General features: G+C 42.4%; 1 protein-coding gene across 1 annotated transcript in view; it reads right to left on the minus strand.

The window, feature by feature from the left end:
- The window catches only part of adgrb1a (adhesion G protein-coupled receptor B1a), a 291,715-nt gene that overhangs the window by 139,964 nt on the left and 126,292 nt on the right, over nucleotides 1-25,459 (minus strand). The window contains exons 3-13 of the mRNA XM_020623885.1: nucleotides 20,441-20,599; nucleotides 19,636-19,740; nucleotides 12,306-12,473; nucleotides 11,738-11,902; nucleotides 10,340-10,504; nucleotides 6,220-6,384; nucleotides 5,970-6,071; nucleotides 5,732-5,838; nucleotides 4,588-4,782; nucleotides 3,982-4,050; nucleotides 843-951 (exon numbers count right to left, since the gene is read on the minus strand). Of these exons, the coding sequence (XP_020479541.1) occupies nucleotides 843-951; nucleotides 3,982-4,050; nucleotides 4,588-4,782; nucleotides 5,732-5,838; nucleotides 5,970-6,071; nucleotides 6,220-6,384; nucleotides 10,340-10,504; nucleotides 11,738-11,902; nucleotides 12,306-12,473; nucleotides 19,636-19,740; nucleotides 20,441-20,599 (1,509 nt within the window). The remainder of the gene's footprint in view (nucleotides 1-842; nucleotides 952-3,981; nucleotides 4,051-4,587; nucleotides 4,783-5,731; nucleotides 5,839-5,969; nucleotides 6,072-6,219; nucleotides 6,385-10,339; nucleotides 10,505-11,737; nucleotides 11,903-12,305; nucleotides 12,474-19,635; nucleotides 19,741-20,440; nucleotides 20,600-25,459) is intronic.

Raw genomic sequence — 25,459 nt, forward strand, 5'->3', positions numbered from 1 at the left:
GCTGAAGTAGAATTTTCCCATTCATTTGAATGGGGCAGGATTTTCACAATAAAGCTAAATATTTTAAAAAGTATAAAAGTTATTTAAAAAAAGTTGTATTCAAGCACACATGTCCTGAAGAAGCTGAACATTTTGATACTTGAATGGTTTTTCTAGTTGAAAGTATGCTGAAGTAGTTAAGGGCCAAAAAAGCTATGGAAGAATAATAATGCTGAATCAGCATCCATACAATAATTGGATAACATTATTCAGCATGTCTTCAGCTATTCATACTGTAAACAGCTTTTTGATATCTTTTACGTTTTTTTGCATAATTGATCTTTACATTTTATGTTTCATTTCAATAGTCACACTCTAGTATTCCTCAGGGTGTAGAACTACTCTCTCTCTCTCATACACACACACACTGGAAATGAAACAACACAAATACAACAAAAAGATTTGAGGAGATACAAAAAATAAGACTGTCTGTCTGTAATTCCAATCAAAACCATGTTCAAAAGAAGCCATCTGTAATAATCTTGTAGACAAATGATGTATCTGGCATTTTAGTTTCTTGTTACCATTCAGCTGACATACACACCAAATCGGATACCTGTGAAAATCTAAAATCAACTAATAATCTGAAATGACACTGGACTTAGCTGACAGGACCTGGGGTATATGTTGCATGTTGTAGCTGAACTTGAGACTTAAGATACATGAAATGTCTGTTTAACCATCAGGCCACCCTTTTATGTATTGCTATTGTAGCTATGAAGCTTGATCTTCAGACAAAGAGAAGTGATGATAAGAGAGTTTATTTTGATAAACAGAGATAGCTAGATGGAGATCGTCCTGACCTAGGTTATCGGTGACTTCATACATGTCTTGAAAGTCTTTCATCCTCAGGCCAATGACATCCACAAAGTCCTCCACAAGACGAAACAGCTCTTTGATACTTGGCCCTAGCTGAAAAAAGACAGACATATAAAAATAGAATGATACACAGGAATTATGGATTTGAGGTGAACAGTTCACTTGACACACAAAAAGCCTTTTACAGAAAAGCTGTATTTGTGGAAAACATTGCAAAACTATTCCCTGATGGTTCAGTGACACCATTTCTCACATTACGCACACCTATGATCAACATTAACATTTATGATTTTTGCTTCATGGTTTTCCTCTTCATACTGTTGGCAACATTATATGACTCTATATGTTCTCAGTCTCAGTTGTTGGTAATGAGGATAAACTCTGAAACTCAGGAATAAACTGAACATACTGTAACGTTCACTGTTGGTATTCATAATGCAAAGACAAATTCTAAACAAATTCAAGTTTAAGTTCAGTTAAGAGAAAATAACAAAACACCCAGAAAATTTTGCTAAGGGGTGTATTAACACTAATTCGACAGAGGAGAGGAGCCAGAGAGAGCTGCTGCCATGTCTATCATTTTCCTTGAGTGCTTGCTCAAGGGGGATTTGTTGGGTTTTCCCACACTGCAAAGTCTAGACTTTACTATGAAAGTGCCCTGACATAAATGTTGTTGTGAACTGATGCTACACAAATAAAACTGAATTGAACTGAATTGCTTTCAAACTAATAAAGATATCAGCACCAGTGCAAAAACCAGCAGTAGGATGTCATAGTCAAACAATCATATCACGAGGGTGAAACTACCATAGGAATGATAGATCTTAGATAGATAAAACTTGAGTAGTTATGAAGTGGAGTATAGCAAATGAGCTGCCATTTTTAGTAGTATCAGTAGTGGATATAAAATAAAACAAAAAAGACACATGGGATGCTCTTATTATAAGGAAAACTGATGAACTAAACAAAACAAACACGGTGGGGGAGGACAGGCTGGCCCAGAGTGATCTGAGCTGGACCTACGCACTCACTGGGATCATACATGGCTCTCTGGGTGGGCCATGAGCTGAGCAGACAGCCATGTGTTCACCCAGGTCCCTGCAACTGCTTTGACTCTGATCTCAAATGCGGAGCTGGAAAACCAAATGCTTCCACAGACAGCCTCAAGACTGGCCAGAATATCAGAGAGACACTAAAAGAAATTAAAAGTAACAAATAAAGAGAGATCATCACAAGTTGTGATGTGAAGCATTTTCTCAACTTTGATTTCAAGAAATATCAAAGAGCTGTAGGTGTGGTTTTCCAGTTTTAAACACTGTTTACATGTTGTTTTTGTACTTCATAACATCAGGGAGTGGGTTGTGGAGGCCTTATATCTCACTTTCAGACAGTGTTAGGACCAATTCTTTTTGTTTGATTAACAAGTAAAACACTTAGCTGGCAGTGTATTCGGTGCACCTAGCTAAAACTAAGTCAGCCCTGCAAATCCGCCTTCAAGAAGGAAATAATAATTTTGGAGGCTGTATTTTGTGCTGTTGTTGAATTCTTTGGCATTTTACAGAGGGGTGTTCCTATTATTTTGTCTAACCAATTTATATAATTGAGGCTAGGCTAAATAACAAAAACAGAAGATATGGGGAGAAGTGGAAAAGTAGAAGAGAGTTGGCAGGAGACACAGAGCAGGACCAAGCCACACACAAGGAGGGGGTGGGGAAATGAAAAAAGTATGTTTGATTTATGGCTCTGTGTTGAATTTAAACTATACCTATGACATAGGTAATGTGTAGCCTTGTACCCTATGCCGTAGCCTGATGTGCACCTCTCTGTAACTCTAACAGCACGTCACAGCAACACAGACAACAACAACTGTGATTGGTTGCTTCACATTTCCTGGTTCATGTCTCTCAGTGGTCTCCCTCATTCTGCCTCACTCAGTTCAGTGGTCATACAGAGCATCTCCTTTGACATCTTCTCTTTTATCTATGTTGCAGTAATTTCAGTAAAAGTAACTGCTGCTCAGCATCTGTTAGTTTTACCTCCAAGATGATCCACTCAGTTTCAGTCGCCATTGTCTGTAAGTGGTGAAGAAATGCAACACAGTGCAATTACACCACCTCCAACTAGTGTTGTGGTGGTGTAATCTCAGGGTAACACAGACACACCAGGCACAAGTATAAATCCTCACAATGGCGTAGGCCACTTATGTAGTCTGCATCGTAGGCTTTGTGTAGATTTAAAGCAGAACCATAAATAAGCTTTAGATGGAGAAGAAGAAATGACTGTGAGGAATGAAGATGAGGATAAAGGTGAATAAGAAAGAAGGACAGAAGTAGGGAGTGATGAAAAGGCAGATGAATACAGGGAGACAGAGCTCACCCAGCTGGCCCTCTGTTCAGGGCAGTAACATTTCACTCAGGAAAATAACATGATTTTACATACTGAGTATTTTCTGTTGTATATTTGATGTATAATGACACACAGTATATACAAACCCCCAGTACCACCATCCCATGCCACCCTGGCAAAACATCTTGCCACACCATGTCAACATTTCTATATCTGCCACTGACCCTGATAGTTGTAAAAGTTGATAGTTAGATTTTAAAAAAAAAAAAATTTCAAACTTAACATTAAAAGCAGAGATGCTGTCCACTGTGATAAATTTCCTAACCCAACATTCAGGTCACTTTACTACTGATTATACTTGTATACAAAGTGTGTTATTTGCATTTTATGACACAGTGCTCATTGGGAGGAGACCAGGTCGGTTCATGTACCGTAACATTGTCCTGGTGCCTGCATGATGACGCTCCTGAGAACCAGATGAACGGCTTGAAGGCTGTTTGGAAGCAAAGGCACTGTTGCACGAGTGGATGAACGCAGCAGATGGATGAGTAGGTGGTGGGTGCATTGACTTGGTTACTTATTAGCTATGGCTATTTCTGTCTTTCAGTAGCTCTCCTTGCCATCTACCTCTGTCATCTACAAAGACACAGGTGGGCTGTTTGTCCACCTGTGTCTTTGTCATTGTTTCTGCAGCTTCAGGTTAAGTTCCTCAAAAGAAGTAATTACAGATGAAGTTATGGTGTAAGTCCTGTTATAGAAAGAGAAGGCGATACTAACCAGTTGTGCTTCCTCCCATCTCTCCCTGTTCTCTTCCATCAACAGATTGCTGACTGACTGCATGAAGTTCTGGAAGACAAAGAGAACATGTTTCACATTCCATAGAAAACAAGATTTATGTCATATGAAAAGACTTGAATCAACAATGAATAGTCCCACTAACAAGTGTGCACCCAAAGCCTGCTATACAGTATCTTCCTCCTCTGTGCCAAGGGGCTTCAGTGTTGTCCAAAAACTCTTAAAATCACATCAGTGAGCGAAACTGTTACAATGGGTGACATGTTCCTTCACGACCATGAATACCCACACTAGTTTCTTTTGTGACTCACATACATCATCCTGCTAACAGAAATGGAAGAACTCCAAAGGGTACCTTTAACATTAAGGAAGGTTTTAAATAATATCAGCCTTTTTATCAGGACTAACACCTAAAATTTCAATAATTTGAACCTTAATTCATTTAAATTTGACTAACTCTTACTGACCGATAATGTCATATATCAGACTTTTTACTTTAACTGTAATATTGTCAGGAAAGAAAACACCCTCAAACAGCATTAACATCAGCAGTACACAACCGTGCAGTAAACCCAGATATCAATTCACCCTCATGTCTGCACTGCTGGGGCTGTAGTATGCCCTCCTGAAGATCTCTGTCATGTTCTTCAGCACGTCCATGATGGCTAGCAGATCACCACTGTAGCTGGTCCCATCACTGGATGTAACTCTCAGCTTGGTCATCACCTCAGAAACGCCATCTCCCACAAGGCCACGCTGTGCTTTGGACAAATGCTCCCGAGTCTGACAGAGAAAGTGCCGTTTGTTAACTTTCACAGTTTGTGATCACCACAGCATGATTTTGCCATAAACACCTCAGTTTATGATAAAAGCTGTAGTTATATTTTTTCCCTTAATAACATGTTTTTGTAGCATTTTGGCCCTGAGTCTTTCATTTACCTTTCTTTATGTCACAGGTCTTTGGGTATATAACAGAGCCAGGCTTTGACACAATGGGCTCTGTTTTCCCGAAAGAGCTGTAAATGCACATCTTTTCATTTATCATGGTTCATGAGCTGCTTTCATGTGCTATTTTGTGTGCCTATATGTAGTTACTGTACTTGGATTTGGTGTCAGACTTGTGAATTTTAAAGCCTGGCTAGAGATCTATCTTATTTGAAAATAATCTTTCTAAATTATCACATATACTGTATATAATAATTATTCATGGTGAGTTGTAACAGTTCAGTTGTGGATTTGAGGGTTTAGGCTATTTTAGGTTGACATGGCTGGGAAAATACACTGGAATACCTGTTCTCATGCTTCACAGTCTGGACTGTTTTCAGCACAATTGCTATGTACCTGTGCTTGTGATAAAAGGTGGTCTGAGCTGGTTTTATCGCTATTGCTATTTCGGGTGAAAATAAGCACCAAAATTGCACTTCGCTGCCTAATCAGAATACATGGCATCTCTCCTCCCACCTCAGTGCCAACACGATTGGTTCATGGCAAGAAAATACCAAACAAACCAATGCTCAAAACAAACAAACAAAAGTTGACAAATTGAATAATGACTGTGACTGAAGTTTTGCACTGACATGAAAATAGAGCCCAATATTTTTAAGAAAAATGTGAAATCAATTGAAATCTCACACCTTTGTATCCTGGTACAATATTTGAAAAGTCGCAATCAGCTATTTTGCTTTAAAGATAGTAGGAGTGTACTGTAACAGAAAAACTTCTTGAGGCCTACCAAAGTCTGTATGCTGCGATAGTCACTGGAAATGCATTTCATATAAGTGGGGTTCTCCCAGTAAGCAATACCCTCTTCATCCAGGGTGCAGCGGCGCAAGATTAGCCCTGTAGGGGAGGTATCCAACAAAAGCTCTATTTAAAAAAAGTGTATTTCTAATATCACCACTTAAAATAGCAACAGACATTTAAATCTTAAATGGTAAAATATATATGTACTGTATATATTGTCAGCTCACCCATGGCATTGGGAGGACAGCGTACGGCTGCTGTGTCCCCTGCTGGAGTCATCTTCCATACAACGTTAGAGAAGTTGTCCTCACCACATATTTCATGAGGTTCTGCCCACAGAGAAGTATAAATGAGTTCATAGGACTGTATCATGTAATCATTTGTTACAGTAGGGGCCAAAACCTTTTATAAATAGCACAGGTTTCTGTCCCTGATGTAATGTTGCTGATAAAGCAACCTCTGTTCCCATGCACTGACCTGGACATTTCTTTTCATTACAGTGTTGAACCTCCTGTCGTTCTCTAGGACAAGGCTGCCCCCCAAAAAAGGGCCCATAACAAATCCTGTTTCTCTGCTGGCTTCCACCTCCACAGGTTTTAGAACAGCCCGACCACAAGGACCATGGCTGCCACTTGCCATCCACTGACAGAATGAATACAACATGACAACATTAGACAGCACTCAACTGGGCAAAACAGAACACATATACCAGTCATACCTAGATCAAATCAATATTTTAACTCCAAATCAGAACAAGTTGGGACAGTATGTAAAATCAAAATTAAAACTGAAAATAGTGATTTGTAAATCATCTGTCTCCTGTATTACATTGAAAACAATATGTAGACCATTGTTTGATGTGATACCTCAGCAATTGTATTCTTTGTTCAAAATAAACACACTTCAATCCTGATGCCTGCAACACATTCCAAAAAAAGTTGGGACAGCTGCATTTCAGGGCCAGTAATGAGGCAAAACAATGAAATGATGGTTCCATTCGAAACAGGTGATTGTAATCATGATTTGGTACTAAAGTGGCATCCAAGAAAGGCTGAGCCCTTTAGGAGCAAAGATGAGCTGAGGACTGCCAGTTTGCCAACATATGTGTAAGAAAAATATTGAAATTTTTCAAAACAATGTTCCTCAAAGAAAGATAGGAAGGGCTTTGGATATGTCACCCTCTATGGTGCAGGACATGATTAAAAGATTCAAGGAATATGGAGGGATTTCAGTGCATAAAGGGCCAAGCCTCAGCTGGATGACCAAGCTCTCCGATCCCTCAGAAGGCACTGCATCAAGAATTGTCACTCTTCTATAAGCGATATAAGGACAATAATGAATAAGAAAGTCACTTTTGGCTTTTCCCATTTTGGGGTTGCCACAGTGAATCATCACACTAATGAATAAGGATAATAATCACCTTTATTTAGTCAAGCATGTTACACACACAAGTGCCAACTCCACCGATGGCTCTAACCACTGGGGGCAACTTGGGGGTTCAGTGTCTTGCCCAAGGACACTTTGACATGTGGACTGCAGAGACCGTGGTTCAAACCTCTAACTCTCCGGTTGGGAGATGACCGCTCTACATACTGATCCACAGTCGCCCCAAGTGGGCTCAGGATTAGTTTGGCACACCTGTGTCAGGCACTACAATACGTAGTTACAACCATAAATGCTGCTTAAAACTGTACTGTTCCAAAAGAAAGCCCTATGTCAACAGTGTCCAGAAGTGCAGTCGACTGCTCTGGGCTCAGAGGCATCTGGGATGGACCATCACACAGTGAAAATTTGCACTGTGCTCGGACAAATCAGTATTTCAGGTCTTTACAGCACACTCAAAGCACTTTCACACTACCTGGCCATTCATACTCACACAGCAGTGTTATTACCGGGAGCAAGACTGGGGGTCTTGCTCAAGGACACTTAGACATGTTGATTGGACAAACCAGGAATCGAACCGCTAATCCTCCTAAGCCACAGCTGCCCCAGTTGTGTCAGTGCCCTTGGCAAAGGTGACTTACACTTCTGTGATGGCGCCATTAATGCTGAAAAATACATAGAGACTTTGGAGCAACATATGCTGCCTTCAAGACGATGTCTTTTCCAGGGACACCCATATACATTTTAACATGACAATGCAAAACATCATACTGCCACATTATCAAGGCATGGCTGAGGGTTCCAGGACTGGCCTGCCTGCAGTCCTGATATGTCCCCAGTAGAGAATGTGTATGGGGCGCCGAATGTAAAAATAACACTTACACTAGTTTTCTCACATTTAGCTGAATGTGACAAAGTCTAAATGTAAATGTTAAATATAAATGTTAAATATACTGTAAATGTAAATGTTAAATGTTAAATGTAAATGTAAATGTTAAATGTCTCGCCAAGTGTAAAACTGAATATTTAGTAGCTCCACAGCCTTGCCCTATTACAGTGCAGCACACAGCCCCACCCATGATGCTGAACTCGAATCAGTGATGATGACTCAAAGACCTCAAACACAGCCCCACCCACACCTGACTCTGGGTTTGGGGTCTTTGAGTCATCATCACCACATTTAACACTTAACATTTAACATTTGCATTTAGACTTTGTCACATTTAGCTAAATGTAAGAAAACTTGTTGTCACATTCTGGTAAATGTGAGAAAACTAGTGTAAGTGTTATTTTTACATTCGGTGCCCCATAAATGTGTGGCACATTTTGAAATGCTTCTTGTGTCAACAAAGACCCAGGACTGTTGCGCACCTTAAGATTTGTTTGCAGGAGGAATGGGACAAAATGACACCTGGCACACTTCATCACTTGCTGTCCTCAGTCCCTAAACGTCTTTTAAGTGTCATGAAATGGAATCGCAACATCACATCGTGGTAAATGCTTTACTGTCAAAACATTTTGGAATGTGTTGCAGGGATTAGAATTGAAGTGAGTGTTTATTTTGAACAAAGGATAAAGTTGATGTGGGCGGCACAGTGCGCCGTTGCCTCACAGCAAGAAGGTTATGGGTTCATGCCCCGGCTGACCCAGGGCTCTTTTGTGTGGAGTTTGCATGTTCTCCTTGTGCCCGCATGGGTTCTCTCTGGGTACTCCATTTCCTCCCACAGTCCAAAGACATGCAGCTTAGGTTGATTAGTGACTCTAAATTGAGGACTGAGTGTGAGTGTGTGCGGTTGTTTGTCTACATGTAAGCCCTGTGATAGATTGGCGACCTGTCCAGGGTGGGCCCCACCTCTCACATCAAAGTCAACTGGGATTGGCTCCAGTAGGCCGTGACCCTATTCAGGAATAAGCGGTATAGACAATGAATGGATGTGCTGCTGTATTGTTTTCAATGTAATACAGGACACAGATGATTTATACATCACTATTTTGGTTTTAATTCAGATTTTACATACTAACCCAACTTTTTCTGATTTGGAGTTGTACTCTTTAGTCCATTAAGAATAAATCATGTATACTTTACATTATTGCAGATTAAATTTCAAAACATGTACTGTGTTTTTTAAATGGTCATTGTTTTGCATTTATTTTCCCAGAGCATTCAAATTAAATATTAGAGGCTGGAAAGTACTTTTTTTCCCTGATAACTGTACTTCCTTTGAAGTAATAACCACGTAAATAAAAATTATCCATGCCATTATTTTTGATTGTTCACAAGTACTGTACCTAAAACTCTTGCACAGTATTGTGTTTGGCTTTTTAGTCTGTGCAGAGCGGTTTGTAGCTGACCTGTTGCCATACTTTTAAGATGCATCAGACAGTGGCCAGTGGGGCTTGAAGAAGTAATTCAGTATCATTATTTTTGAATCTCAGAGTGAAAGTCATGTAACTTTTAAATGGTACCCGTGAATAAATATAGCAGGGTTTGGTTATATTCCTCAAAGGCTCTCCACCTTGTATGTAAGTAGGTCATACATTTTGTACAGTTTTGTTACCATACATACTGTACTGTAACAATTTTGAACATGATACTGTAACAAAGCTACAATATCATGTTGTTTATTTTTATTTATTTTTATTTTTTATTATGCTCTCTAAAAGTCTTATAGATTGTTTCATTGTACATTTGTACTCATACCAGCAAGGATGGGTGTCACACTGCTTTTTTTTAATACATGCAAACATGGTGTGGTGCTTTAAAGTCACAGGTAGCATAGCCCATTAATCAAGCCAGCACTCTGTACCAATATTATGTTCAAATAACACAAATAATAATGTAAGCATTCCCAGGATAATTATTCAATGTTGCAATGAGAAGCCACATCATACAATAGAAAAAAACAGCCATGCTGTAATAAATTGGTCCAATAAGTTACAATAAAATTTTGTTACTTTTGGTCTTCTATTCTTCTTCTTTTTTCGGCTGTTCCCGTTAGGGTCGCCACAGCGAATCATCTGTTTCCACCTAACTCTATCCTCAGCATCCTCTACTCTCACTCTATTTATCTGGGCTTGGGACCGGCACAGAAGTCACTGGCTTGCAACCCCTGTGGCTAGATACTTTTGGTCTTCTATTAATCTGTGAAATCACAAGAAATAGATTTTTGAACCACAATAAATATTTTGATCAGGCTGTGGCCATGTGTCTTACCTGGACACTCTCCAAGGAAGCAGTCAACAGTCTCCAACCACTCTCCTTTGCACTCAGAGCCTCCAAAAGAAGGGCCATTGCACTCTCTGGTTCTCTGCATGGTCCCATTAGAGCAGGAGGCAGAACAGGAGCTCCAGCTGGACCATTCATTCCACACTCCATCCGCTGAGGGTGGCCAGGGTAACAAACAACAAGTACAACAACAACAACAACAACAACAACAACAAAAAGATATGCTAGTGATTTGGTGTATTATGAGTTATACACAAATTCAGAGCCAATCTTAAATAAGTATGGTTCCACATGATGCTCACTGCTGAACACTCAAATATTCTTGTCATCACGTCTTTACCAGATATACAGTATGTGGTGATGTACATTTCATACTGTAGCGTTATTTTATTTCTTAAATGTTGGGGTAAATACAGTGTTGCATATGTAAGCTTTAAGGGGTCAGTATGCTGCAAACAAAGTTGTCCATACAAAGTCAAATGCAGAAGTGTTTAAAGTGTTTTCCAAATAACCACAGACAATAGGGGGTTTTCCATTATAGGAATCTACCAAAACATGTTGCACCAAGTAATGTTCATCACGGGTTTTGTGTTTGTTTCTATTACACTGCCCCCGCATTGGAGGTGCATTCTGGGAGCTAAATTTCAGCACCCCTTAGGAAGTAGTACTAAAATCAAGTTCCAGAACTGCACGGGAGGAGGGGGTCCATGCATGCTCAGTAGTCACCAGTGATTGCTTAAATGTCCACGTTTTCATACCTTAAGTATTAGCATTACAAGCACTGTGTGTAAACGCACAGCTGACTACGTGTGTGAGAGGGGAGCAGCCTCCCCCCAAACAGGAACCGACAGAGAGAGAATACAGTGGAACAACAAAGCAGGACAGTCTGCACCAACCCAGGAGGCTCTGTTTGGTGATGGTTAAGGGAAGTACGGGGTATACTGCTCATTAGGTTCAGATGGTGGGAACAAAGCAAAAGGCATTATAGATGAATAGATGCGATGAATCTTTTCTAGTTGTGTGAATGGCTGGATATAGTCACACTTCTGTTTTTTTTTACCTTGGGTACAAACATGTTTGATCATGTTAGTACATACACTCCTGCTCATACACCACATTTGCTGCGTAGGTTTTGGAAAGTAAGGGCAATTGTTGGATGCAGCTCCACCAAAAGTGTTAGGTGGGGGTTGAGATGCAATCCAACAATCCACCTTTTAAGCAAAGCATACTGACTCCTTTCGGCATTGCTTGTAGCTATACATGCACTGAATTATTGTTGTATATATAGTTTTGTGGTAACATTTGGGCAGTAACATTTGGCTTAACTCTTTTGTTTGTCTTTTTGTGTAACAAAGGTGACTCATTTTATGATTGCTGTGTCCTCACCTGGACAGAGAGCTATGTTGCAGAATTTTGTCTGTTTCTCTGGGCCAACACAGGGATCTCCCCCAAACTGGGGGGGATTGCAGCTTCGTGTTCGGGACCTGTAACCTCGGCCACAAGTTGATGAACACAAACTCCAGGGTGACCACTCCTCCCAAGCACCATGCACTGTAATCAAAGAAGCTAAGGTAGGACTTATAGACAATCACAGGCTCCCTTAAAACACTCAAAGAACACAAGAAAACCTTACTGACACACTGAACTGTACTGACAGTGATTATTTATTCTGCTGCTTGGTTTTACTGGGATAGTCTTTGTGGATCCATTGTCCTCGGGTATGTAGGAGAGCCTGAGAACACCATGAAATCTCTAAATTTTAATAGAACTCAATTTAAAGTGCAGTAAACGCTCTTTCTATAAGGTGAGGGTAGAAATTACCCCTGGGACCACAGGTTTACTAAGTATTTGAGGAGGGGAGTCAGGTGGGTCTTGTATGGGTGAGGCAGGGTCCAGGTGAGGGCTGGGAGAGCACAGGATGGTGGCTGAAGAGGGGGAATGGCGGGGGGCTTACCTGGACAAACAGCAGAGTTGTTGCAAGGTCTCTGCTCTCGCAGTGGCCCGCTACACTGGGTGCTGTAGGAGGAGGACACACAGAAACGAGTGCGACTCTGCCAGCCCTCCCCACATGTGGCAGAACACACACTCCATGCTGACCACTCCTCACCTGCAGCTGAGTCTACTGAGGAGGAAGGCAGGGACAGGAGGACAGGGGGAGAAAAGAGGGAGGAGGAGTAAAGGAGAGGCAAGGCCCATAACTAATCATGCAGGACACAGCCTCTGTGGCCAAAAGAGGACGGGTTGTGGTATGATAAAGGGTCAGTTTTAGCTGTGCCACATTTTTAGTGCAGCCTCCTTCAAAGGCCAAATATTTCCTAACATATGGATGAGGATATCCATTCCAAAGGGTTCTACAAATGTAGCTGATTAGTGAAGCCTTTTTTAACAGATATAATAGGTGATCCTCCTTGATGGAGCATAATGACAGAAAGCCCTAAATCCTCTGAAGACACAGGTCCAGTCTTCTGATGCTCAGCATCTGTCACATCTGAGGCTGGCACCTCTGCCCCCTCACATTCCAGCACTCGGCAACAAGGCAGAACTGACACCAATCAACCCAGTGGAATATAAGGCGGTGTCTAATATGTGTCCGCATCACCAGTTTGCCTCATGTTCGTAGATGTGTTCCTGGTTCTCTGTCTATCTACCTCATATTATGCATGCAGATCTACATGATGATTCCAGCTCCAGCAATCCTGAACTCTACCCTGCACCCCAGTCTGCCAAGACAGCTCCTGTAGTTTGGAGCAGTTGCCACTACATCTCAGCACTGTGCTTGCCAGTTCTGTCCTCCAGCACCTCGCCACCTGCCACAGCTCCTCACCAGCAGTAAAACGATGGCTCTACTACTCAGTTGCTTCACTTTCAGGGGAGTCCGCCACTGACATCCCTCAGAAAAGACATTCCAGCGCACATCAACCATCTCTCCTGTTTCCTGCAGAGGAGCACTCTCCCTCCTTCTCTAGGCAGCCTAGCTACACCTGGGTCATACAGTACCACCAGCACCTCCTCCTCAGCTCAAGCATCTTCCCCGTGCATGCTTCCAGCTGTCCATTCAGTTACCTTCCCTTCTGTGTTTATGTAGCTGCATGTGTGCACTTAGCCTTCCCTGTCCTTGAGTGTTGCATATTGGGTTCACATTTTAAGCTCACTTAACGGTGCAGACCGTAACAGAACAAACTGGCCAATATGGACCCAGCACACTCTAACACCGGTTCACCCGCTTCCGCAGCACGCTTGCTCGATCTCAAGGCCAGCATAGACCGACTCAAACAATGCTAGTGTCTCGGGCTCAAGCAAATGCATACCACAGCTCAGCAAGTATACAGACTCGCCAACCAGATATCCAAGTCCGCTCCTGGAGCCAGCCAAGGTCAATCCCGTGAGTACCATATTCCAGACCCCGAGGCATTCTTGGGTGAATTAACCCTTGTGCTCTGTTCGGAGGGTTAAACAAATGCCGGGGGTTTATGGTTTTTGAACAGCGAGCGTTTACTTTAGATACAGCCAAGCGGGCATACGTATTTAATCTACTCAGAGGGACAGCTTTAGCTTGGGCTGAAGTGTTACTATCTTATCCGACCTCACAACGTCTTAGCGCTGAACAATTTGAACAGGAGTTTGTACAAGATATTTGGCCACCCCAATTACTCAGGTAATGCAGCTAAGCAACTAATTGCTCTTTGCCAGAGCACAAAGTGCGTGGCTAAGTTCGCGGTGGATTACGGCATACTAGCCGCTGACGCGGGGTGGAACAACACAGCGCTGAGCAGTGTTTTTTTCAATGGGCTGAGTGAAACATTAAAAGAATTATTGGCATGTGAGGAACTGGAGAATTTTGAGGCCCTGGTGGCTTTGACCATTCATAGATAATTGTCTCAGAGCGCCATCATGAACGAGGGCAGGCTCACCGATCCTCACTTAGATCTCAACCAGTGTCAACCCCCCAAAAGGAACTTTTGATCTGAGTGCGCTCAGTGCCCCCTTGTTGCCTCCCCACAAACAACCAATACAGCTTGGTCGGGCTCCTCTCTCAGCGAGAGAGCTAGCGAGACATGTGGCAGCCAACCTCTGTTTCTATTGTGGTCAGCCTGGCCACCGTCTTGTTAATTGTTTGGTTTGACCAAAAAAGCAGGCCACCAGCAACACCAGGAGCACGGGTGGCTCAATGCCATGATCCTGGTAAAACACCTTCTTGTCTTCGGTTACTGGCTACACTATATTTTCTGTCCCTGCTGGCATTCGAAGACTCCGGAACAGAGGATAACTTTATTGATAAGGAGCTCGCTAAACAGCTCAATCTTCAGGACAAACCCCTAGAACAGCCCCTTGTTGTACACTCCCTTGATGGCTGTTTTATGGCTCAGATAACACATCACACTACTCTTGTCCCCTTAACTGTGTCCCGTAATCACCAGGAACTCCTTAGCTTTAACATTATAAGTTCACCTGAGTCGCCCGTAGTCTTAGGCTTCGCATGGCACAGATTACACAACCCACACATTGACTGGACAGCTGGTAACATGCTCGCACTACTCAGCACATTGTCTTTGCTCTGCCAATACTCCAGTGAGTCATCCTTCTCCCGAGTCAGTTTCTGAACCCCTACACCTCTCCTGGGTCCCTGTAGAGTACCATGACCTAGAATAGAAGAAGTGTTTCACAAAGATTTATCCCTGTCCTTACCCCCTCACCATCCATATGACTGCTCCTTGATCTCCTTCCCGGTGCTCCCTTACCCTCCAGCCAGCTTTACAACTTGTCTAAACCTGAGAAGGAGGCAATGGAGCAGTACATCCACCAATCCCTGCGCTCTGGCCTTATCCGGCCCTCCTCTTCTCCACTCAGGGCTGGCTTCTTTTTTTGTGGGTAAGAAGAATGACTTGCTGCATCCCTGTATCAATAACCATGGTTTTAATCATATTCCTATCAAGAACCAATACCCACTTCCGTTGCTCAGCTCCACTTTTGACTCCCTGCAAGGTGCCTCCATTTTCACTAAACTTGATCTTCAAAATGCCTACCACTTGGTCAGAATGTGTGAGGGAGATGAATGGAAGATGGCCTTCAAAACACCACTGGGGCATTTTGAGTACTTGGTGTTGCCATTTGGCCTCACCAATGCCCTGGCTGTCTTCCAGTCCCTTGTGAATGATGTCCTCTGTGATTTTCTCAATTGTTTTTGTGTATTTAGATGATATACTCCTATTAATCCCGCTCTCCTGCTTATCATACCTGACATGTCCGCCAAGTTCTCCAATGTCTCTTAGAAAACCATCTCTGTTAAGGCAGAAAAGTGCAAGTTTCACGTGGACACGAGTTTTTTGGGCTTTATCATTGAGCAGGTGAGGATCAAGGCAAATCCCAGCAAGATGCGTGCAGTTGTGGAGTGGCCCACCCAAAGTACTCGAAAGGATCTCCAAAGATGCTTAGGTTTTGCCAACTTTTATTGCCGATTCATCAGAAACTATAGCAAGGTGGCAGCCCCCCTCACCAAGGTCACATCCCCTGTCACTAAATTCACGTGGTCTGATGAGGCTAACAAAGCCTTCCAGCAGCTCAAAGACAGGTTTACCTCTGCCCCTGTGTTAACCCAACCAGACCCCACATGTCAGTTCAATGTAGAAGTGGATGCTTCGGACACCAATGTGGGGGCTGTCCTGAGCCATAGGTCGGACCAAGATGGTGCTCTTCATCCCTGTGCCTTCTTTTCCCAGCAGCTCTCCCCAGCGGAAAGAAATTACAATGTGTGAAATAGAGAGCTATTAACGATTAAATCAGCACTGGAATAGTGGAGGCATCTGTTAGAGGGGGCTGAAACACCATTCATTATATGGACAAACCACAAGAACTTGCAATATATCCAGACGACAAAAAGACTAAATGCACGCCAGGCCCGCTGTGCCCTTTTCTTTGGGTGCTTCGGCTTCACTATTACCTACCAACCCAGGACCAAGAATGTGAAGCCAGATGGCTTACTGCATCAGTTTGGATCTACACAAAGTGACCAGAAGGACCACCCCATCCTGCCTGAATCCTTTGTGGTGCAAACATCACTTGGGACATCATGCAAAAGATAACAGAGGCACAAGAAACCCAGCCTGACCCTAGTGGAGGACCTCCGGGGAGAATATTTGTACCTGACTCTGTTCGATTCCATGTCCTGGAGTGGGCTCATGCCTCTCATTTTACCTGTCACCCTGGTATCCACCGAACTATTGCAGTACTGCAGCACAGGTTCTTTTGGCCCACCCTGGATCAGGATGCATGGAGTTATGTGCAGGTGTGCACAGTCTGTGCCTGATTGAAAGCCATGCATCAGCCTCCTTGTGGGCAGCTTCGTCCTCTACCTGTACCCAGTCATCCTTGGTCAAACATTGCACTGGATTTCATCACTGGACTGTCTCCATCTCAGGGTCACACCACCATATTAACAATCATAGACCGGTTTTCCAAGGCTGCTAATTTTGTGGCACTGCCCAAACTCCCCACAGCCCAAAAAGCCGCAGAACTCCTGGTTAACCACGTCTTCCATTTACATGGCATCCCCATGGATGTGGTCTCTGACTGAGGTCCCCAATTCACATGACAAGTTTGGTGAACCTTCTGTTCAGCTTTAGGGGCCTTGGTTAGTCTGTCTTCTGGATTTCACCCTCCAACCAGGAGCTAGAAGAAGAACTCCAGTATGTAACCTCCACAGAACCGGCCGCTTGGAGCAAACACCTAGCATGGATTGAATATGCCGACAACACGTCAGTCAGTTCTGTTACTGGTCTGTCTACTTTTGAGGTCTCCCTAGGTTACCAGCCCCCTCTCTTGCCTTCAGAACAGTCAGACATCACAGTGCCCTTCGTACAAGTATACCTATGGTGTTGCCAGCGCATCTGGAGAAAGACCCAGGCTGCCCTGAGTCACACAGCAGAGCGCAACCACCATCTTGCAGATTGTCACAGTCGACTGGCACTTGCCTAAAGCCCAGGTCAAAAGGTATGGCTATTGACTGAACATGTTCCCCTGAAGGGGGACTCCCAAAAGCTGGCGCCATGTTTCTTGGGTCCATTCTAGGTGGAGATGATCTTGCACCCCACTGCGGTGCATCTGAAATTACCTCATTCTATGCGTGTTCACCCCACCTTTCATGTGTCCAAGTGGCATATAAGGCAGTGTCTGATGTGTCCTCGTTACCACTTTGTCTCATGTTCTGTCTCTCTACCTCATGTTATGTATACAGATCTCGGTGATGATTCCAACTCCAGCAATCCTGAACTCTACCCTGCACCCCAGTCTGCCAAGACAGCTCCTGTAGTTTGGAGCAGTTGCCACTACATCTCAGCACTGTGCTTGCCAGTTCTGTCCTCCAGCACCTCGCCACCTGCCACAGCTCCTCACCAGCAGTAAAATGATAGCTCTACTACTCAGTTGCTTCACTTTCAGGTGAGCCCGCCACTGACATCCCTCCGAATAGAGACGCCAGCGCACATCAACCATCTCTCCTGTTTCCTGCAGAGGAGCACTCTCCCTCCTTCTCTAGGCAGCCTAGCTACACCTGGGTCATACAGTACCACCAGCACCTCCTCTTCAGCTCAAGCATCTTCCTCGTGCCTGCCTCCAGCTGTCCATTCGGTTACCTTCCCTTCTGTGTTCATGTAGCTGCATGTGTGCACTTAGCCTTCCCTGTCCTCTGTTCAATAAATACTACTCATAGAACCGGTTTTTGAGTGTTGCATATTGGGTTCACATTTTGAGCTCACTTAACAGTGCAGACCGTAACAGCATCCTTCAAAGAAGGTGGCCCCTGAAATGGGTGCCAGTTTTTTTTCATCTGCAGGGTTTTGATGCCATATCCTTTGCGTTGACTTTCAGGGGAAGTCAATGCCACTGGCTTAGGATATGCCATAACATTTCAGTGTTGGGTTGATAGGTCAGTTGACCAAATAAGGGAAACTTATGCAGTCAAAGCTGAGGAAACACTGAGAAAAACAGAATGTGGGGAATAAATTATCAACTTCACCCAAAGTCTCGTGGTATCAAGCCTTCACCCCCTGCAGGATTGAAAAGTTGGCACTCTATTCTGAATGCCACTAGATCCAGTCAGCTTACTTTCATATCACTTATAATGGATTCCAATAGTTAGAAGGTTTTGGGATAGACAAGTGTCAAAATGTCCATATAAAATACTCTTGCAACATGATCTGCTTCTCTTGTGTCCATCCATTTGCTCACTTTGTTAAATATAACTATATGGACACAGACAAGCTTATAATTCTCTCTGTCAAAAAGCTAACCACAAATGTTTCACACCCACCTTATAAAGGAATAGTTCAGTGTCTTGGGGAATACATTATTCACTTACTTTCTAAGACTGAGAGAAAAAGATCAATACCATTCTCCTATTTGTGCATTAAGTCTGGAGGCGATTAGCCTAGCTAGCCTAGAAATAGTTTTTGGCTTTCTTTAAAGTTAAAAATGCATCACCTCTAAAGGTTCACTAATTATCATGCATATTATTTCTTTGACCTTTCATCTTTAATAAAAAAGTTTACTATTTCACTATTTAGGGGAAGTTATGCATTGTAACTAAAACTTGGTGATTAGCAGCCAGATGCAGACCCACTGAGTTTTGTTGTTACAGCAAGGTTGGCATATATGTTCCCTTCAAGCAGTACAGATACCTCTACTTAGGCTCACTGACTGTATCTAGCTCCTCAGAGTCTGCGAGGTTTCTGACTTGCAACATGTATGTCAGTGAGCTCTATAAGGGTTGGTAAGTGTTTGTGAACACTGGTCAGAGCCAGAATAGCTGTCATTTTGCTAAGCTAAGCTAAACACATCCTGTCTATAGCCCCATATTCCTAACCACACAGACATGAGAGTGGTATCTAATGCTTGAAAAAATAAAGTAGTTGCTGTCCCAATTGTTGAACAATTTCCTTCAGCCCACAGAGGGTTGTGTGCTTGGTAGGCATGATTTTGGGTGGAGTATCACTTTAACAGAGAGGGAGGGCCCCATTTGATGTTGTGTTTTGCAGACAGGGCACAGTGTCCTGTTATGACCTCACATAAAATACAATTTCACTATGTTCAGTCACGGTCCATGTTGGAATTAGTCTGTTGCGGACGAGGCACCGCGTTGGGAGATTTTGATAGATGTGTACATTAAAAGTGATTGCAACTCTCTAATTTGTAGTTATTTTATATGTATATACCTATTGTACAAATGTAGTGGTCACCCAAGCTGCCACAGTGACTGATGCGTGGGATCCCTCTGCATCCCGTTGTCTTACCTGTCTGAGCATTCTGCTGTCCGCTGCGGGGCTTGTCTACATCATCACGCTTGCGACTGTCCACCGAGCGAAGCGATTGGCTGCGAGAGAGATGGCGACCTTTGCCTAAAGGGGGTGAGGCAAGGCCAGGAGGGAGGAGGAGGTGGAGTTAGCAACCAGAGCTCCTTCATTAATGGCTCATATTTGGGACACAACCGTGACAGGATTGGTCACCCAGAACAGCATCAGCCAAACTTGGGACTTTTGTTGTGCTGTCAGTGTTGATGTACTTTAAATGTGTGCAGGTCTCATCTGCAGTATATTAATGTTTATAAAAAAGTCCAATGCCACTGATGGCATGACTAACTGAAAACACATGCACAGTAATGGCAATCGGCTGTTCAAGCTATTTGTCAGACATAAATGTAGTGCTACCTCTTTACAAATGAAGAAAGCTTTATCCTGTGAGGTCATTCATTGAAAGTACTAATGTATCTTGGTAAATAACCTCTACATAATAGTGCTGAGATGTGGATTTTCTGTGTCCCTTTTGCCATTTGTGGGTGTAATGATTCTGGTCACTTGATGATGTCATTGTTATTTCTCATCGATCAAAGTCCCCTTTCCAACATGCACTCCTTAAGTCAATAAACTGACTTACAAAAGATGGATACACAAGCAGATGAGCAAGGAAATAAAATACATCTGTAAACACAAACTTTGCACACACTCATATTTAACCACAAAGAGTAAAAAGGACACTCACTGACAGACATTGATGTATACAAATATGAAAACAAACACACACATGAGCAGAGCAGCTCACCGGTGCAGGGCTGTGTGTTGCAGGGTCGTCCCTCCTCCACTACACCCTCACACATGTACGACTCCTCAGGTGGTGACTGGCAGCTCCTAGTTCGCGTTTGAATCCCACCGCCGCACTCGCTGCTGCAATGTGCCCACTGACCCCACACACTCCAGCCACCTCAAGACACAACACACACATACACAGGGCGGTCATTTACAAAACACTGCATTATTATTATACTGATGTACTTCCTGCGCCAGCTCAGGAAGTTAGACCTGCCCCAGGAGCTGCTGATACAGTTCTACAGAGGAATCATCGAGTCTGTTCTCTGCACCACCTCACGGGTCAAAAGGAGGGCGGAGAGGATCACTGCTGACCCCTCACACCCCGGATACAATCTGTTTGAACTCCTCCCCTCTGGACGGTGTTACAGGTCACTGTGCACTAAGACAACCAGGTACAAGGACAGTTTCTTCCCCCAGGCTGTCGCTCTGATGAACACTGAACCCACGACAGTATGACTGGACAATAACCCTCAGTGCAATACCTGTAAATATACATTGTACATATTATACAGACTTGTACAGGTCTCTAGTACTCTGTTTTAAGTACTCTATTTTTTATCCCTAATTATCTCATTTCAATGAACATTCCCTTGCTGTCTGCATTGTTTACTGTCTATTTATACTGCTTTTTCTGCATTGTTTGCAGTGGTTGTTGATGTCAATACTGTTATTTTGTTATATTACACAGCCTTAAGCTGGTCTACTGTTTGCACATTGAAAGCCAATGTACCTGAGTCAAATTCCTCGTATGTCCAACACACCTGGCCAATAAACTGATTCTGATTCTGATTCTGATTCTTATTGTCAACCTGTGATGAGACACTGTTAAGTTATGAACCAAACCTCTTACTGCGTTTCAGCAGATCAGGCCACCAGAGATCAAACAGGTGTAAAATGTCCATTACCATTACTCTATATCTCACATGTACTACCGTGTGCTTTTCTGAGTTTTCTCATCCCCCAGACAAGCACATAAAGCATCAGTTTAGGGCACCTGCCTAAGAGAGTGGCCTATGTGAAGAAACATTGTGATAGCTTCAACTAAAAACTTCTTTGCACTGTATATACTGTCAATACAGAGCAATAATACTCAACACACCATGGGTAAAAGAGGCCAGACAATCTGTAATTCCTTGGCTATGTAGTACATCTATATGAATGTCAAAAAGAAAACAAACAAAATGCACATGCACTAGGAACCAGATAAGCAAGAAGAAACAACCTACAATAATGATGGAATATTTTCAAAGCAGCTAAAAAGTTGTTTGATCAGATAAAAATAGTGTATATCCCTTAAACCAGGGGTTCTCAACTACAGTAAGTGTGACCCAGGGACCATCATTCTCAATAAGATTACAATAAGATAAGTAACCCAAGAACACCGGATGGGCATTATTTTACTCTTGAAAGTCACCTTGGCCTTTCTAAATTTTATAATATATTTGCATGAATTTGATTACCCACTAACAAACAGTAAGTAACACATGGAAATGAGTTTAAAAGTGATTTTTTTTTTTTTTTTTAAAGGTGAAACTACATTATTGAATGCATGAGTTGAGGACCACCAGGGGGCCGCAGACCACTGGTTGAAAACCCCTGTCTTAAACCACTTTGGCCTTTGGTGGGCCAGAGACATCGCAAACCTATAGTCTCTAGTCATGTATTGTTCAAATCACCATATTTTTTGTATTTAAATGGCACTCAAAAATCACAAGGCTCCCAGAGTGTAAGGCTCATTGAGTACAGAATGATACACAAAACATCTTCAATATTTTCAGCCCAGTCTCGCATGACAGTCTAAAATGGTCCACAGCATAAAATGTAGTAGTGTCACAATAATAATAATAATAAGCTGTGTAATGGCAACACATTTTGTATTGCAGCCCAGTGTCCTTCTTCTTAGTGGTTTATGGTGGTTGGCAATTGACATAGTGCAATACCACCACCAACTGGACTGGAGTTCAGATTGGGACGCTAACATTTATCATGAACTATAGAATGTTAAAAACAGTAATGGCTGGATGGGCCCTACAAACACCTGACTTTCACACAGACAACTGGAGATTGAGTCCCGTTCATGACATTGTAGCTTTCATTTGAAAGTGTTTCAACCAAACCCAGGAGCTTTCCCCTAATTATGTAGTTTCTGTGCCTAAACCTTGTATAAGTAATGTCAGCCATTGTCTTTTGTTTTAGCTGCCAGAAAAACATTGCCATGCCACAATTTTTGATCCAGAAAAATGTTGTAATGTCACAACTTTGGAGACACTATTGTGAAACTAGTACATTCTGCATTGTGGACCAATGTAGCTATTATACATTTTGCTGTGAGACTAGATTGTTATTTCAGTGTTAAGAATGGTGGAAAACATCATAAAGACTCAGAAAACAGCTGGAACAACCCAGTACAACAAGTATTTATGGTACTGTCAGACAGGATATAGTCCTATATTTTTAATCTAGTGGTTTAGTCTAATTGTCTAAACAAAGACTTAAATCAGTTATCTAAATGTTAACCTAATTTTGCTGGATTGATGAAGCTAAAATAAAGCTACATAGGAGTACAATTTCTTTTAAAAAGTTGCACATTATTGACTGTAGATGTTGATTACATCATACTTACTTCTATTGATCATATATTTTAACTCATGTATACTCTGAGTAATTATATTTTGAGTATGGGTGCTATTGTCAACAGGCTCAAACAGACCAAGACCATAAAGATATTAGTTGCCACCGGGTAGAGAAGTTGAGCTACACAGTTTTCCATGTTTTGGTTTGTTTTTTACACACATCCTATAACCACTCACCACTCACAGGATAAAAAACACAAGTCAATTTCAGGCTTTACTCTCTGCCAAAGCTTTGATTCCCTTGTGGAAGAATAATGTTTCCAACCTTTTTTAGTGGTGAGCCCTTAAAATGAATAGCAACTCTGTGTGAGCACTCAGCAGCAGTTATGGCCTTAGTGTGGAGATGCGTTGTGAGCACTTCAAACCTTTACTGATTGGTGGAGCTTCTGTGAAACCTAAAAATAGTTGTTGTTTTTTTTTTTCTTAGTCTTCTTGTGAACCCTCAGATATATCTTAGGACTTTGAAGGTTCACTGGGAACACCTCAGCTCGGGAAACTGTAATCAGTCATTTGTATGTATGTATGAAATGCATATTGAAGTGATAGTTCTAATTTCACCATTTAAACCACCTGAATGATATACAATATGTACACTATGAATGAAGACAATGTTCATAAATACAGCTTGCTCAATTTCAGTCATTGTCACTTTAAACCAAAAATATTTAATCCAAGTGTCCTTCCACATCTGTTTCAAAAAGGCATACTTGCAGTATGGCCCAGTGCAGTTCAGACCTGTAGTTTTCCACTAACCTCTATTTTCATTGTTAACTTCCACTCAAACCATTACGAATTGTGTAATGTCTTTAAGTGATTTTTTTTTTTTTTTTGGAAGGCTGGATTCAAATAAAACATTAAAATTACGTTACCTTATATATTTTGTTAGCAGGTGCATTAGGTGAGTATAAATGGCTGCAGAAAATGCTTAATAGAAAGAATGAAGCAGAAATGAAGGAGGCCAGGAAATGTATTTGCAACATAGATAGCTATAAATAAACTACAGACTATAGCGTTGTTTTTCTGCTCGCCTGCTCTTAATGTCAAGTAGTTAGGTAGGCGACAGTGGTGCAGTGGGTAGAGCAGTTGTCTCCCACCCGGAAGGTTCAAATCTTGGTGCCTGCAGTCCACGTGTCGAAGTGTCCTTGGGCAAGACACTGAACCTCCTGTTGCCCCCAATGGTTAGAGCCATTGGTTGAGTTGGCAGCTGGATGGCTGCCTCGGTTCTGTACCGGAAACAAATTCCTTGTGTGTGACATACTTGGCCAAATGAAGGTGATTAGCTAGTGCCTCATGGGTACAGGGACAAATCTATAACAGAGGAGGAAAAGATTCACATTTCTCCATCACAGTTATCACAAGAAGATCCGGTATGAGACATGTCCCTAATACAGATGGCAAACTCTCCTCATTGTAAACACCATACACATAAATGGGTAAAGGGTAAAGGGTGTGGTCTGTCCAAGAGGTACAGACACCAAAGTCCCTATTAGCAGATATATGGTGTAATGGTGATAAAATGAGAACATTAAAAAGTAACCTGCAGCTGCACTGAACAACAGTGTAGTGATTAAAAACAAACAAGTTCCAAGTTAAAAATGTAAGAGTGCAGTAGGAGATTACATATATTATATATTTGACAATATATATTATTTGTAGTAGGTAATAGATGATAGTTATGTAAGGGTGAGTTAAGTGTTTATATAATCTTGGAGAGATCAATCACAGGCTAGCCAGTGACCTCTGTGCAGGTCCCAAGCCCAGATAAATAGAGAGGGTGGTGTCAGGAAGGGTATCTGGCGTAAAAACATGCCAGATTTAAACATGCGAATCATCAGTGTGAATTCCATACTAGATCTGTTGAGGCCCGGGTTAACAACAACCGCCCCCAGTGCTGTTGACCTACAGGGTGCTGGTGGAAACTGGACTACTGTTGGTCGAAGAAGGAGAGGAGGTAGAAGGATTCGTAGACAGAGAAAAGAGGAAAGGCAGGAGTATAGGTCTGAGAATAGGTACTCCTAATGTTGGCACATTGACAGGGAAAGGTAGAGATCTGGCAGACATGATGGAGAGAAGGAAGGTAGACATACTGTGTGTGCAGGAGACCAGGTGGAAGGGTAGCAAAGCGCGTAGCATTGGAGTAGGATACAAACTGTTTTATTATGGTGTGGATAGGAAGAGAAATGGGGTGGGAGTGATCCTGAAGGAGGAGCTGGTGAAGAATGTTTTAGAGGTAAAAAGAGTGTCAGACAGGGTGATCAGTTTGAAGTTGGAAATTGAAGGGATAATGTTGAATGTAATCAGTGGTTATGCTCCACAAGTAGGGTGTGAGTTAGAAGAGA

Source organism: Monopterus albus, unplaced genomic scaffold (assembly GCF_001952655.1).
Source record: "Monopterus albus unplaced genomic scaffold, M_albus_1.0 scaffold314.1, whole genome shotgun sequence".
NCBI lineage: Eukaryota > Metazoa > Chordata > Actinopteri > Synbranchiformes > Synbranchidae > Monopterus > Monopterus albus.